Raw genomic sequence first — 14,706 nt, 5'->3', positions numbered from 1 at the left:
CAAAAAAAAAAAAAAATTTAGAAGAAAAAAATCACAAATCTATAACTATTCACAACGCAAAACCAATTCAAATAAAAAAAAATTAGAAATTCAAAGTGTATTTGTATTATTCGACGAATTAGTTATCGTCAATTTCTACCAACAAATGATTCTTATTAGCCTTTTGAATGTGTCGCAAACAAAGATAAAACAGATCTGGGTCAGTTCGGATCTTTTGATGTAAATATTCCGGTAAATTTTGGATCCCAAACCGAACCCAAAATTATTCGAATATTTGTGTTTTATAATCATTTTATCGGAATTTCATACTTTAAAAAATTTGGATCCGGATGAAAGTTACATTTTGACTCTCCACTCATGCAGAAATCAAGAACAACTAGGGTCGTGTCGGTCCTTATTTAGGACTGCAATCCCGCCCAGTTTAGTCCTGCATATCAGTTCTAAGACTGATTAAGTTTGGTCCTTGATGACGTCACTCAACTTTATTTATTTTCTTTTTTAATCAGTTCTATTACTGAGAGTCCCAAGTACCAACCGTCTTAATGAACGGTAACAAAGACTGATAGGGCCTAGACTAAGAGTACTCGAACTCTGTTCGGATCTTGGATAATACAAATTTACCCGATACCTAGGGATGGAATTTGTGTAAGAGTGCGTTGAGAATGCAGAATCAAGACATATGGTACACCTGAATTAAGACCCTTTTTAATATCAGCTGCCTATTATATGATTTTGGGTTAAAAAAATGATTTACTGCTATGTAGAAGAGACCCTTTTGTATTTGAAGTATCATTATTATTGCAATTATATTTAAATTAATTTATATTATTCATTTTTAAATCAATTTACTCCAAAAATAGGCGAGAATGCCTATTACTTTAGAGTGAAAAGTTAACAATAATTTAATAAACAATTGTTAATTTTACAATATTTTCTCTGCACTAATTCTACTTTAAATTTAGAAGGTTTCCTATGCGTTTACTGTACAAAAAATACACCCTTAGCCATGACACAGTATACCAAGAGAGCGTGAAGGGTGCTTCCTCAAAACATACAAACCCTTTGGGCACCAGGCTCACCCTAACGTTCATGCATATATTTATTTATGTCTATATGTAGTAGTTTTTGATTTTATTTTTCTTTCATGATTCGAAAAGTGCTTTTGATAGGAAAAAAATATATATTTATAAAAGTTTGATATTTAACTTACAAGATAAATATCATCGTCATGTTATTATCGTTCAAGAAAGAGTAAAGAAAATCATAATATGAAAAAATTGTAGGCTACAAGAAATAAATATACAGTTTAAAATAGGGAAAAGGGGATTTGTATATGCATAAGGTTATAACTTATATTCCTTATGGAAAAGTTGTAGAGGGGGAAGGGGGGTACCACTCTTCTTACTACCCTACTTTTCTTCCTTTACCCCTCCTCATATTTGTATATACATACATATTAGGGATAAAACTCAGTCCGAAAGACAAATTTGCTCAAATTTATGAGTAATTCACTACTATTATGGAAGAATCATTCCAGACCATTAGAAGCAATGGACCTTGTGCACCGTGTTACCTCCCTAATACAAAAACGTACTCTGCATTAAATTATCAGCTCTGGATTGTCTTTTCAATTAGCAAGATTCTGTGAATAATTCCTATAAATAGTTAATAGTAATTTCTTATTTGGAAAAAAACTACCAACTGACTTTGGGTTTCTATTCGGAGAAAGGTTGCGAGATACAATAAAGGCAATGTCCTCTCCAAGAAATAATATTTTTTTGATCCGTTCTAAAGTTATTTTTGAAGAGCAATTTGTTCGAATTTCGGTCCAAACTGCCGATTTCAGAACGAAATTTAATCGTCTTCAAATCGGCAACAGATTTTTATTGTCTTAATCTATGGTTGCTGTTTTTGGGATTTTTTGGAAAATAAATTCAATTTTTAGGAAGAATAATTGAAAAATTAAATATTAAATTTTACATTATTTTTTTGATCCGTTCACAAGTTATTTTTTAAGAGCAATTTGATCAAATTTCGGTCCAAACTGCCGATCTCAGAACGAAATTTAATCGTCTTCAAATCGGCAACAGGTATTTATGACAATCTCAGCGAAATTTATTCGTTTTCAAATCGGAGAGAGATTTTTTTGAGTCTCAATCTATGGACGGAAATCCCCCCCCCATCCTCTCGGATTTACGAGTTTCACAATTTCGAAACAATATTGACGTCATTTAGAATTCATATTTATATATATTGTGTGACCAATTCTTTGAGCTACATCCAGACGGAACATCTTTAAGTGATTGAATTAGTTTGGTACATCAAAAATCATAACCCTCTCAGACCGGTCTAGTATTTTCAGACCGTAACCCAACACTAGTACATATATTTTTTTAAATCTGCCTTGTAGATTCCTCCTTTGATAGTTTTGAAGTAATCTGCCTCATATCTATATATTTATATATAACTTGCTTACTAAGCAAAATTTAAAAAAAAAAGCAAATTAAAACTTAATCATCCAATCAGTTAACCCGTACATAGAGTTTGAAATTTGTTCTAGTGGGGGTGGGGTGGGGGGAGCATGGAGGGAATTTGTATTTTTTTTCTCATACTATGTAATTAACATATATTTACTCATATAGTACCATTTTAAGGGTGGTCAGGGGCCCTGCCCCTCCTGCAAACTCTGCCTATGTGTACCTATCCTGTAAGTTAGAGTTCTAAGTTTTAGTAATCGTCTATATTAACAGTCCTTTAGATTTTTTGTATATGGGTCATTTATGAATTATATTATTGTTAATAATAACGTCTTCCCCTTTATTTCTACTAATCACATTTATGTCATTAGTAGAAATAATAGTGATACTTCTGGTTAAAATGTATTATAGGGAAGACCCCGAGATTTGGATGTCCGCAGGATTATATATATATTTTTTTTTTTTTTTGGGGGGGGGTGCTTTTTTGAATTTTTTTTTTTTTTGAAAATAAATTCAATTCTTAGTAAGAATAATTGAAAAATTAAATATTAAATTTTAAAGATTTTTTTTTCTAAAATCTACAGCTGTTACGAAAAAAAATATAATTTCAGTTTCAAATAAGAAATTTTCTAAGATAAATTTATAAAATCCATAGCTATTTATAGACAATTAAATTTTTTGGAAAAAAAATTATAAAGTTCAAAGCTGCTCACAAAAAAAAAAAATTTAGTTAAACAGTTTCAAAAATTAAACTTCAAATATTAAACTTTGTAGAGAAAAAATTTCAAAATCCACAGTTATTCACAGAAAATTAAATTTTTTGTAAAAAAAATTTCAAACATCATTCAGAGCTGTTCACCAAAAAACAAAAAAAATATTGAATAAAGTTTCAAAAATTCAATTCGTAATGTTACATTTTTTGGAAAAAAATTTCAAAAATATATAGTTTTTCACAGAAAATCACATTTTTTGGAACAAAATTTGAAGAAAAAAAAATTCAATTTTATATTATTTTTTTGGAAGAAAAAAAAATCAAATATTAAATTGTCTTGTAAAACCCAAAATGTCTTACTTTGAGCTTGGGGGTCTTAGTTTGTGACAGATGATTTGCAATCACAAATCATAATGGATGCTAAAAGCTCATCTTCTGACGGAAAAGACAAACGTTGATCTGGTTGTTAGATTTGTTTTCGGCCTCTAAGCTCATCGGACTTCTTTGTGTTGGGGTCACTTGAGCTACGCACAAACAGATCCTCTTGCATCACAAAATCGGAGCTGATTTCCAGGATCCGGGAGGAATTCCGGAATCTGCCAAAGGAGACTGTCATCAAGACCTACTCCGTTTTTTATGTCGAAGGCGTTTACATTGAATAGTAATAATAATAAAATTATTTTCCTTTTATCTGATGTTGGTTTTTACTAAAATTGGATGATTAGTTTAGGAGAAAATACATTTAAAAAACTGTTCGCTAGTAAATAGAGGTCGCACTCTGCACGTTTTGTTAAAATTTGACAAGTCTAATTCAAACTACTGCCGATTTTGAGCCAAAAACAAAAAGTAAACTACAACGGTGGAGTCACATGTTATAGAGTGTTACGAGTTTCCTGCAAAAAAAAAAATACCTTATTACATGAATTCAATTTATCCATCTCCCAAAATAAATGATTTGATTCTTTTATTCTATTGGATAGGCCAGCAATATAATTACGTTGTGAGTGGAGCTGTTCCTGCATCAGAGGACTTTATGTCTCTTCCAGTCGTGTCTTCTCCAATCGATGCAGAATATTATCATCGCAAATCTAGACAATTGAAGGATATTACAAGTCCATTAACCCATCATCGAACTCCTTCTAAAACAAGGCGCTCAACCTCAAGAAATAATCGTAAGATGCTCCTTTTTTTATAATTATCCATGTGTTTAATTATAATTTCAATTATAGATCTAAATTACGCAGACCTCGGAGGTGGTGGTGGTGGAACTCCTTGTGACTCTCCTCGTGACAATCAACGAAAAAGTCTATTTGTTTCAGATAATAATTTTGACTCAGGAAATGACTCCATGAATACAAATACCTCCACTGGTAAAATCATTAAATATTTATATTCTCCAAATTGATGAATCAAATTGGAAATCTCCCCTTAATTCCCTGTCCAATTTGTAGATATACGTCTTTTAATCCCATTATATATAGAATTTTTTGTGTATACTTAGGAGGTTCAACGGATTCATCCAATAAAGAAATTAGAAGCCGTAGTAAATCTCGTGGCCCAGTCATTCCTGAGAATGACTATGAGTCATTAAAACATTCAAAAGATAAATTTAGAGGTAATTTTCATTGACTCACATATATATATATATATATATGATCCGTCAAAAAGACATCATCTTGAACAAAAATCAAGAAATTGGTTAATTCCCGATATAATGTTTTCTTCATATAAACCCCTAGAATAGGGATCCGCTCAATAGTGTCCTTTAGGGCAGTCTCAAATGAGAATATACCAAGTAATGTACAGCACTCCAGGAGGTACTTGATATTTTGAAAGAATATTTGACAAGTGGTACATCATTCAGGGGCGTCTCGGGGGGAATGTTTAGGGTGTCTGTAGCCCACACACCCATAAGGACTAGAAAATGTAATATATGTCATTTGAAGTAAAATAATGAATTGGGATGTTTTTCTTTTCTTGATTTTTCTTCAGGGTTGTTTTTATGTTGACGCAAAACATCTTTCATATCCATTATCCTACTTTCTTTTTTATTGAATCAGGTCGCTCAACCACGGATATTCAAAGAGTTAACAAGCGTGAAACAGGAGGAACAGGAGCAGATTCAAGTAATAATAAATCAAATTATCGGCGATCCCAGTTCATTAGTCCTGCACAATCAACACGAGTCTGAAAATATATTTAGTATTCACATACAACAACCATCAATTTGCATTACAAAGGAGACATTATTATCATGAAGAAGAACTATTATTGCAAACGTATTATAGGTTCTAGTCTTATTTAATATCTATGATATGTAATTAATAATTATATACATTTTGTGTCCTTGGTTCAACTTCTATTGTTCATTTGCACACAAATTCCCCCTTTTTTTTTTTTTTACAAATTTATTAATTCTTTTTTCTTTTTTTTTTTCATTATATACCTATTTGCTTTATAGAAAAATAAGAATTAGTACTTCTCTTCTTTGTTGGTTCGGACTTGACTGAAAATGTAACTTTTAAGAAAGGAAAAAAACACTTTTATAATTATTTTTATACTATTATGCTTATATTTAATTAATACTTTCTTAGGGTTCATTTACAAACCACTTGGTTCTTATTAAATTAACATATTAAAATATTTGTCACATCATGTTTCTTGCTACGTCATTTATGCTATCCTTGGATGATATTCAAGTTCTCTTAATTGCTTGGTTTTAAGTTGAGCCCTACTTAAAGAGGATCCAATTTGTCCGCATGATTTTGTGTCACCCCCTAAAAATCCGAATTAATGTGAGGCCCTTTATTTTAAGAAAAGGTCAATCATATATTTTTTAATTCAAATTTATGTCCATGTTCTTTTATTTCATCATGGCAGTCTCTTCAAGTCATCATCCTACCCTCAACGAGGATAAACTATGTATTTGGCCAGACTTCTTAAAGTGGCCAATTGATTTTTTTTTTCTGTAGCCCCCTGTCCCTAAAAAACACGAATTTAATCAAATATGGGCTCTCTTTTTTTTTTTTTTTTTTTTTTTTCAGAAAATCTCAATTCTTTTAATTCAAATTGATGTCCGATCATGTTCCTCGTGACGTCATTTATGTTATCATGGCACACTATTCGCCTAATTGATTGATTTTAGGTTGATCTCCTACCGACCTTCCCTTACGAGGATAGACGTGTGGTTTTAGCCCCAATGTAGCCATATTGTTTTATTATTCTCAATTGGCCTTGGTATTTTAGATTATGTTATATTATAATCAATACCCATTTAATATGAGAAACCTTGGATCATCCTACTTTAAGAACCCCCCTCCTTAAAGTGGCCACGTGGTTTTTGAATGCCCCTTTATTATTCGCAATTGGCCCTGATCCCTATGATTATATTATATCCTTTAACTTGTTATGAAAAAAAAATTTGGATTTATTACAGATTAGAATGTGTGTTTAAAATTGAAAAAAAAAAGAAGTTATTATCATTAGAATTGTATTGTACTTTATTTTTTGTTTGTTTTATAGAAGTGATGTACTAAATCTTGTGTGCACTTAAATACTATTTACTAGTCCTTGATGTTGTGTCTATCTTTGCCTACAAAAAAAAATATTATATATTCCAGAAGTTCTACCAAGCATTATTTATGAGATAATTTTCCAGTATATGTATGATTATAATAGATGTTATTATTGTCATTTAACTCCTATGTAGTGAAATAAATATACTCATTGTTTTAAAGAGAAGTTTCACTTTTTATAAATTCAGTGATCAATTTATAGAGCAAAATTCAGGCCTTGGAACTCCTGCATGCTAAATCTCTTTTTATAATTGTTATTTAATCCTTGGAATACAGGCTTGACATTTGAAACCTTCAAACGGTATAGGTTTGACCTTTAGAGCCTTTTTATTTCAAGGTGATGGATCCACCACCTTCTTTTTTTAAAGTAATTTATTTATGTTATGTTTCGGAACATTTTGTCACGCAACCTTACATTGCTTATTTTCTTAAAAATATTATATTAGGAAATTAAAAGATAAACTGAATAAATCTCTCAAAATCAATCTTTTTTGTTGAACGGACATCTTTTTAAGTTGTAATTTTATAATGTTAAATAACAGACAGAAATAATTTGAATATATCTTAGAACATTTTTGACGCTGACTCCAAATCTGTATTTATATTTCTCTAGCACGTACAGTTTCGGGTTATTCAAATGGATTAAGGGTTTTCTTAACAAAAATAAATCTTCAATGCAATTTCCTACACGCATGATATGGAGGGAGGTAAAAAATCATTTCGATGACTGTAATTTCTGTAATGTGGCTCAGATTGACTCTTAAATTTAAATTTGCGGGATATCATATTATTATGATTTTAATTATATGACTGGGATTTTTGGGAACATTAAGTGCTCCTTGCAACACCTCCGAAGGATTTATCAAAATAAGTTAAACAATAACATAAATGGAGGATTATGAATATAAATAATTAAGAACACAAAATGTTGATAAAAATATTTAAGCAATCATTTTGCTTAATTTTATATTGACGAGCCTCATATAATCCTTCATAAGCCTATCTGAGCCTCTCGTCAACACAAAGTACAATAAATTATATTAACCTTGCTCAAATGTTACAATTTTGTGCGCAGGAATATATTTTCAAACCGACAGATTATTTTTTTAAATTTGATTTTTTAAGAATTCAATAAGAGCCATTTTGAGAGATAGACTCTTGGTAAGTCGGATCGAGTCCGTACTAAAAAAATGGTTTTTTAAAAATACACTATGCAACAGCGCATTCCCACTCCGACTAATGCCACATTTATTTTTGCTATTCAGCAGATTACGAAAATGAACATTAAAACTTTCATCCCCAGTAGGTTTTGTCCTTAAAGGCCTTTCTTTACAATCACAAACTTTAATTACAAAACCTTATTTCGAAGTGAAATAACGAATTTCATAGGATTATGCTCAATTTATTTTTTGTGCGGATTTCAAATCTGATTTTTTTTTTTTTTTGTAGCACGTAGAGTTTTCGAAATTCAGTGGTTTGAAATTTTATCCCTTTTTTGAGATTGCTAAATGATATAAACCAAACTGTATGCAAATAGTCTAATTTTGGAAACACAAAATCAGTATACATAAAGACTATATCGTAGAAGCCTTGTGAATGTGTTTCCATTTTGTATCGCCGACTTTGGGAAATGCTGTTAAAGAAGAAGTAACTGTGAATGAGATGTTTGATGGGCTATCACATCACCGGTTACATTTAATTAGTTGGAGGCAAGGACATGGATAAAGGAAAGAGTTGCAAAAGAGTTCTAAGATTCACAGAGTTAATAATCCCGATAAGGAGTTAATTTTTTTCTTCCTTTTGGGATATAGTTTTGACCAATCATTTACTCAATTTCAGCTGATGTAAAAAAACAACAATGAGTAGGGTTATCGTTGAATAGTTTAAATTTGTTCTTCAATCTAATAACACCCCTACCCCTTCCACTTTTATAGCAGCTGAACTCTCTTTTACCAAGCTGTATATTGGAAAAGACACTATGCCAAACTGCCATTTAAAATATCTTGTCACCTCAGTATATTTCTTTCTCTATGTTCTCAGCCCCGACTTATATAAACATAAATTTCAAAAGAACAAGTGACGTCATTTTTTGAGGAGGTATACGAAGAATATTTAATTTTCAGCTTAGAAAAAGTGCAATAACAAATAAAAGTCATTTCGTTGTCAAAAAAGTTATATCTACACACATAGGAAAATCATTGGAATATATTTAAAGTCCTTGATAGAGCTATTTTTTATTTTTTGTAACTTACATACAATTATAGAGGTAGAAAAGAGGAAGTATAAACTTCTGTTGAGAAATTCAAACTACTCAGTTAGTTGCTATCTAATCAATGGATCACTGGAATCAGGAGAAAAAGCTATATCAAATGAAGTTAAAAATCCCCTTCAAACCTAAATGTTATGGTATCCATTAATATACCTACTAGTTATGAAATATTAAAATGTGCTTTAGTTCTTTTAAATGCTCGGAAGACTTGAAGATGGAAATTGAAGCTGTTCACAAGAAGAAGAAAAAATTCCAATGTAGAGACTGCTCTAGTTCTTTTACAAACACTGGAAACTTGAAAACACATATTGAAGGTGTTCATGAGAAGATAAAAAAATTCAAATGTACTTACTGCTCTAGTTCTTTTACGCAATCTGGAAGCTTGAAAACCCATATTGAGGGAGTTCATGAAAAAATAAAGAAATACACATGTAGTTACTGCTCTAGTTCTTTTACACTCTCTGGAAACTTGAAGAAGCATATTGAAACTGTCCATGAGAAGATAAAAAAATACCAATGTAGTTACTGCTCTAATTTTTTTACACAGTCTGGAAGCTTAAAGTCCCATATTGAGGGTGTTCATAAGGAGATAAAAAGATTCACATGTAGTTACTGCTCTAGTTCTTTTACACAATCTGGAAACTTGAAGACACATGTTGAAAGTGTCCATGAGAAGATAAAGAAATACACATGTAGTTACTGCTCAAGTACTTTTACACTCTCTGGAAACTTGAAGAAGCATATCGAAGGTGTTCATGAAAAGATTAAAAAGTACCAATGTAGTGCCTGCTTTAGTACTTTTACACAATCCGGAAGTTTGAGGACACATATTGAAACTGTTCATAAGAAGATCAAAAAATTCACATGTACACACTGCTCTAAATCTTTTACATTCTCTGGAAGCTTGAAGACGCATATTGAAAGTGTTCATGAAAAAATAAAGAAGTATCATTGTAGTGACTGCTCTAGTTCTTTTACACGCTCTGGGGACTTGAAGAGGCATATTGAATCTGTTCATGAGAAGATCAAAAAATTCCAATGTGTTTACTGTTCTAGTTCTTTTACACGCTCTGGAAGCTTGAAGACGCACCTTGAAAGTATTCATGAGAACATTAAAAAAATCCAATGTGGAGCCTGCTTCTGTACTTTTACATGTTTGGAAAGTTTGCAGATGCATCATGCAGCTCATCATAAGTAGAAAAAGAAGCTGTACTTCACATAAATGTATATGTGCAACTTTTCCAAGATGATGAAATATATTTATACATACGACTGAGTAGGGAGATATTAAAAATATATTTTTCCCCAATTTATATTATTATTTAAACTGCATTTATTGGTCATTTTTCACTCTAATGATGGAGTGGTTTGTCCAAAGTTCAAAATGAAGAAATTAATTTATATCATAGTAATTAAGAGTCAATGACCAAAATTGAATTGCTATTAAATTTATGCCTACAAAAATGTTGTATATTATTCTACGAAGGACATTCGATGAGTCTGCATCCTCCATCCAATGTTCCTTTGAAGTTCTTGAGTCCTTTTTTTCCTTAACTTAACTCTGTTTTGTCTCTTACTCTAAGAAACTATTTAATTGATAAGTGTCCTTGATGTATATACTGCAAAAATAACTTATCTCAATCACATTGATATTAATTCTATTTATAAGGTGGAGTTCGTGATACATAATCTATATGGATAATTATATAATCTGGACACTTTAAGCCTCACCCATGGTGTATTTATTACTTGTGAGTCTCATGTGATTGGAAAGTAAGTGGAAAGTGGATTCTAGACTCTTAAAGATAATGTGCCTCTCTTTTCTTGATAGTTTTGTCTGCATTTCATATTATATTCTGCTCTTGCCTCTAAATAGTTAATGTATCTTAGATCTAATCATCCTATACTTGTATTAATGAACTGAAGGTTTTTACTAAGGAAAATTTAATGAATAAAATAGTGAGGAACAAAAGAAGTTATCGTCCTCCACCCAGAGCTCCTTGATTATAACTCTTGTGTTCAATCCTCCTTAGTTTTAATTATTGAAGACAATAGTTAAAATGTACCAGAATAATTAAACGATTGTTTGAGTATTCAATCAACAAATAAAAATAGAACTGTGTATCAATACTATAATACCGTGGTTCCCTAACTTTTTGAAGTACATTTTATGTAAAAAGATGACTTAACCCTATAAAGTTCAACCCAGAGGCAAATAATATAAGTTATTTGACTATATTGATCAAAAATATAGATTTTAATTCTACATTTATTGAAAAATATATGAAATACAACGGAGAAATAATTGAATATAATGTATATATAAAATCAGCGATATATGTACTTCTTGGAATCATTTCTATAGTATATAGTTTTTCTTTTTGAAATAAATTATGTAAATAAAATCAAAATTGAGATTCATAAACAAATAACATTACAGGTTGTGGATATGCAAATAGGTTTATAGACGAATTAAGGTTTTAATGGGAAAGATGTGCAATGTACCTTCAGCCAAGCAGCATTTTAGAATCAAAATCTGTTTTTATTGTTTGTTTCATGAAAGTTCGATATCATCTTCCATATTAGACAACAGATAATTAGCTGTGTGGGTAAGAGGGATGTATCCAATTATGTTTAAGTAGATTACTATCTTCAAGGAAATATATTTTTAAAATGATCTAGAAGATACTTATAAAAAAATATGTACATTCATCATTATTTAAGTTTTAACGCAACTCAAGTTATGTCAATTTAAATTTTTTGGAAATCTACTCGCGACCCCTCCGTAGTGTCCTGCGATCCTCACAGGGTTCCCGACCCCCACTTTGGGAACCAATACTATGATGAACATGGTCAAACATCAACAGACGAGCTGAAAAGATTCACAGGAAAAATTGTGGATTGGATTCTGCCTCCTTGACTCGTACTGCTAATTTCCTACAACTAAGCCCACCAATCATCTTCTTTATAGGAATTGGTTAGAGATTTTGGATTTAAAAAAAATATATTTAGTGTAAACCTCTAAGGGTTAGTTCAGGTTTAAAGCTTCAGTATAAAGTGCTTACTCAAGGAGGAATACAAAAAACTACTCGAAAGGAAAAAAAATATCGCGCTCACACTTGGAGGCTGGTTCTCTCTTTTTCGGTAACTACAAAAACGAGAATTGAATAGTATGATTTATGAACATTGATAAATTTATCCAACTCGTAACAATGTCTCATGCCCATAAATTAATCAATTTCTTAACTTATCCTAAATTATATTTATCCTTTAACTAAATAATTTCATTTAATACCCAGATTACTTTCGATATTTATTTAGCATATATATTTTTTCCCATTAGTTAAAAAATAGTTTTTATTCCGTATGTAATGATAAAAATATAATATTGGAAGTGCAATCATCTGTTAAGTCGAATGAAGTTTGGCATTTTTTGTTGTTGTTGTACTGTTGATGCCAAATATATTTTATCTTCAGTATGCAACGCAAAATTCTTCATCACGACGTTGAAAAGTTTTTCGACTATTTTAGGAATAAAGGTAGAGAAACATTGGCCAGATTTAGAAGTTGTTGAAAGTATTTCACAGGATATTTAATAACACACAGATTAAATACTCAATTACTGTTACTTATTAAAAACTATCATAATACCCTCAACTAAAAATAAAGTGATTATAGTATATTACTACATTTCGTGTACACAGATTAGTCTACGTAAAATGAATCTCTGATCATTGCTAAAAGACTTGAACGTATCTCACTTTCACGTAAGTTTCTTTAATTTATGAACGAAGTTCATTTCTAGTTGAAGGTAATAGGATAACTAAAGGTTTTGAATAATTATTTTACTTGATTTAAGGCCATATCATAGTTATATATTTTGAGAGATGTGCAGACATAGCAAGTTTTTGGATAATGATTGTACTATATATCCGACAATATAAATACTATTCCTTGCTAGTGTTGAGGATCATCTAGATAAAGTTATTTAGTAGGGAAATTTCCCCATAATCTTCTCAATTGTCATATCATATTGATCTACTTTCAGGGATACTATTTGAGAAATTATTCTTTTTTGGATCTTCTTGAGCGAGAATAATTGTGTCAAATAAGGAAACTATTTACGTTTAAGTAGTATCCTTTCGATATTTGTTAAATAAAAAGTTTTTCACTAAAGTACAACTAAGTATATTCACTAAATTATTTTTGTTGATATGGCAGATTGATAAGACGATGAAGAATTCACTTATATATATTTTTTTTAATGACTAGAATCCTTTTTTTATTTTAGAGGCAGCTATCTTTAATTGATACATGCACCATGCTAACTATTTCTTGGTAAAAACAGGCCATTCCTGTTATTGTAAAAACCGTTTTATATGTTTGATTTTCCTTTACGTAGAATTTTCCATCAGAGTATTAACAATAATTGTGATTTAGATTAAATAATATTCTGTGCAGAGGTAATATTTGGATATACCAAGTTCTTCCTTCTCTGAAAAATAAACAAGCTGTCCACAAATGCCTCATTCTCTCTCTGACCATCCGTAGAGACCAGAAAAACGGTAATGTTGATGGCTCCAGCATTAATTTTATTGTCGGAATTTATGCAATGTGACACAAAGCTATTATTTAGCTCGTTTGTCAAAAATTCTGAAGGAGAGCTTTTTTTTTCATCTCCAGGCAAGCTGCATTGTCTTGCCCTTTCATATCTGAATGTATGATTTTGACAAGTGCAACTTTTGGATTTTTAAGCAACAAGAACCCCGAGGGCAATGATTCCGAAGAGAGTTTGTCATAGAGATCTTGTGCTGACAAAACAGTTTCTCCCATAAAAATTGCATATTCCAGAGCTTCTTGTCTTTCATTCTCCAAATGCAATGCACTCTTTTGATACTAGTTGACGCCTTTATTGGTCATGGAGATGGTGATGAGAGCTAGCTTACTAGATTCGTCCAGTTTCTTGGGATGACGTCATCTCTCACCCGCCTGTGAATATATCATTTATAATTATTATTGATTACTAAATTACAAGGGAAGAAATTGAAATATCAAAGTGTATAATTTAGAATTTGAAATGAATGCTTCTGAACTATACTATAATTTCGTTGTACATACATTTGACAAGCATTAGACAGTGCTTCTAAAAATATTTGAAAGGAAATTATTTCCTTCGTTATAATTTATAAAACAAAGGAAAATGTGTCCAATACTACTGAATATGTCAGCCTCTTCGTGGAAATAAAGTAAGCACGAATTTAAGACGCACTTCCAGTTGTTTCAGTACTCATTGGCCAAGCAAATTATCTAGGTTAATAATTGACATACATTTTTATTTACTCTGAGTAATTAAATTACAACGCAGTCTTTCATTAAATCAAAGGGTCATACCCATCTCAAATTATAAATATATTATTTTATTTAACGCAAATATCTAAAATAAAGTGGCGAATAACAATTTGAAATAATCATTTAAAAAAAAATATATAACATACGAACACATTTCCTTATAGAATGACAAAACACTTTTGATTGAAGGTATTTTATAGATGACGTCATGACGTATCTTGAATATTTCATATTTAGTATATCAGTCATTTGTGAACACAATTTTGCAAGTCGATGATTTTTTCAAAAAATTTTTGCTATTTGATAAACAAAGTTCTAAAGTTT

At 30.8% G+C, this 14,706-nt stretch overlaps 2 protein-coding genes and 1 long non-coding RNA gene across 5 annotated transcripts in view; 2 read left to right on the top strand and 1 right to left on the bottom strand.

The window, feature by feature from the left end:
* LOC121130089 (uncharacterized) overlaps positions 1–6,925 on the top strand; it is a 65,294-nt gene extending 58,369 nt beyond the window's left edge. The window contains exons 6-10 of one of the 3 annotated variants that reach the window (XR_011783790.1): positions 4,170–4,361; positions 4,419–4,559; positions 4,691–4,804; positions 5,250–5,506; positions 6,848–6,925. Coding sequence is in view for 2 of the 3 variants with exons in the window: in XM_040725803.2 (XP_040581737.1) it covers positions 4,170–4,361; positions 4,419–4,559; positions 4,691–4,804; positions 5,250–5,380 (578 nt within the window). In the remaining variant the exon portion in view is untranslated. Of the gene's footprint in view, positions 1–4,169; positions 4,362–4,418; positions 4,560–4,690; positions 4,805–5,249 lie in introns of all 3 variants that reach the window. The other 2 variants (XM_040725803.2, XM_040725805.2) reach the window with 2 other exon arrangements.
* Positions 6,926–8,830: 1,905 nt separating this feature from the next.
* LOC139904730 (uncharacterized) lies at positions 8,831–11,438 on the top strand. The gene is made up of 2 exons (XM_071893709.1): positions 8,831–9,170; positions 9,220–11,438. The coding sequence occupies exons 1-2, from the start codon at positions 9,163–9,165 to the stop codon at positions 10,229–10,231; spliced, it is 1,020 nt and encodes a 339-aa protein (XP_071749810.1). The 5' UTR covers positions 8,831–9,162; the 3' UTR covers positions 10,232–11,438.
* An 891-nt stretch (positions 11,439–12,329) lies between these two features.
* LOC121130095 (uncharacterized) lies at positions 12,330–14,669 on the bottom strand. Its single transcript, XR_005868596.2, has 2 exons — positions 14,529–14,669; positions 12,330–14,022 (listed from the first exon to the last, which is right to left on the bottom strand). It is a non-coding gene; the product is annotated as an uncharacterized lncRNA (long non-coding RNA).
* Positions 14,670–14,706: the final 37 nt, after the last annotated feature.

The sequence above is a fragment of the Lepeophtheirus salmonis genome, chromosome Z (genome assembly GCF_016086655.4).
Source record: "Lepeophtheirus salmonis chromosome Z, UVic_Lsal_1.4, whole genome shotgun sequence".
Taxonomy (NCBI): domain Eukaryota; kingdom Metazoa; phylum Arthropoda; class Copepoda; order Siphonostomatoida; family Caligidae; genus Lepeophtheirus; species Lepeophtheirus salmonis.
The sequence above is the reverse complement of the archived record's forward strand: the minus strand, read 5'-3'. Positions and strand labels throughout refer to the sequence as shown.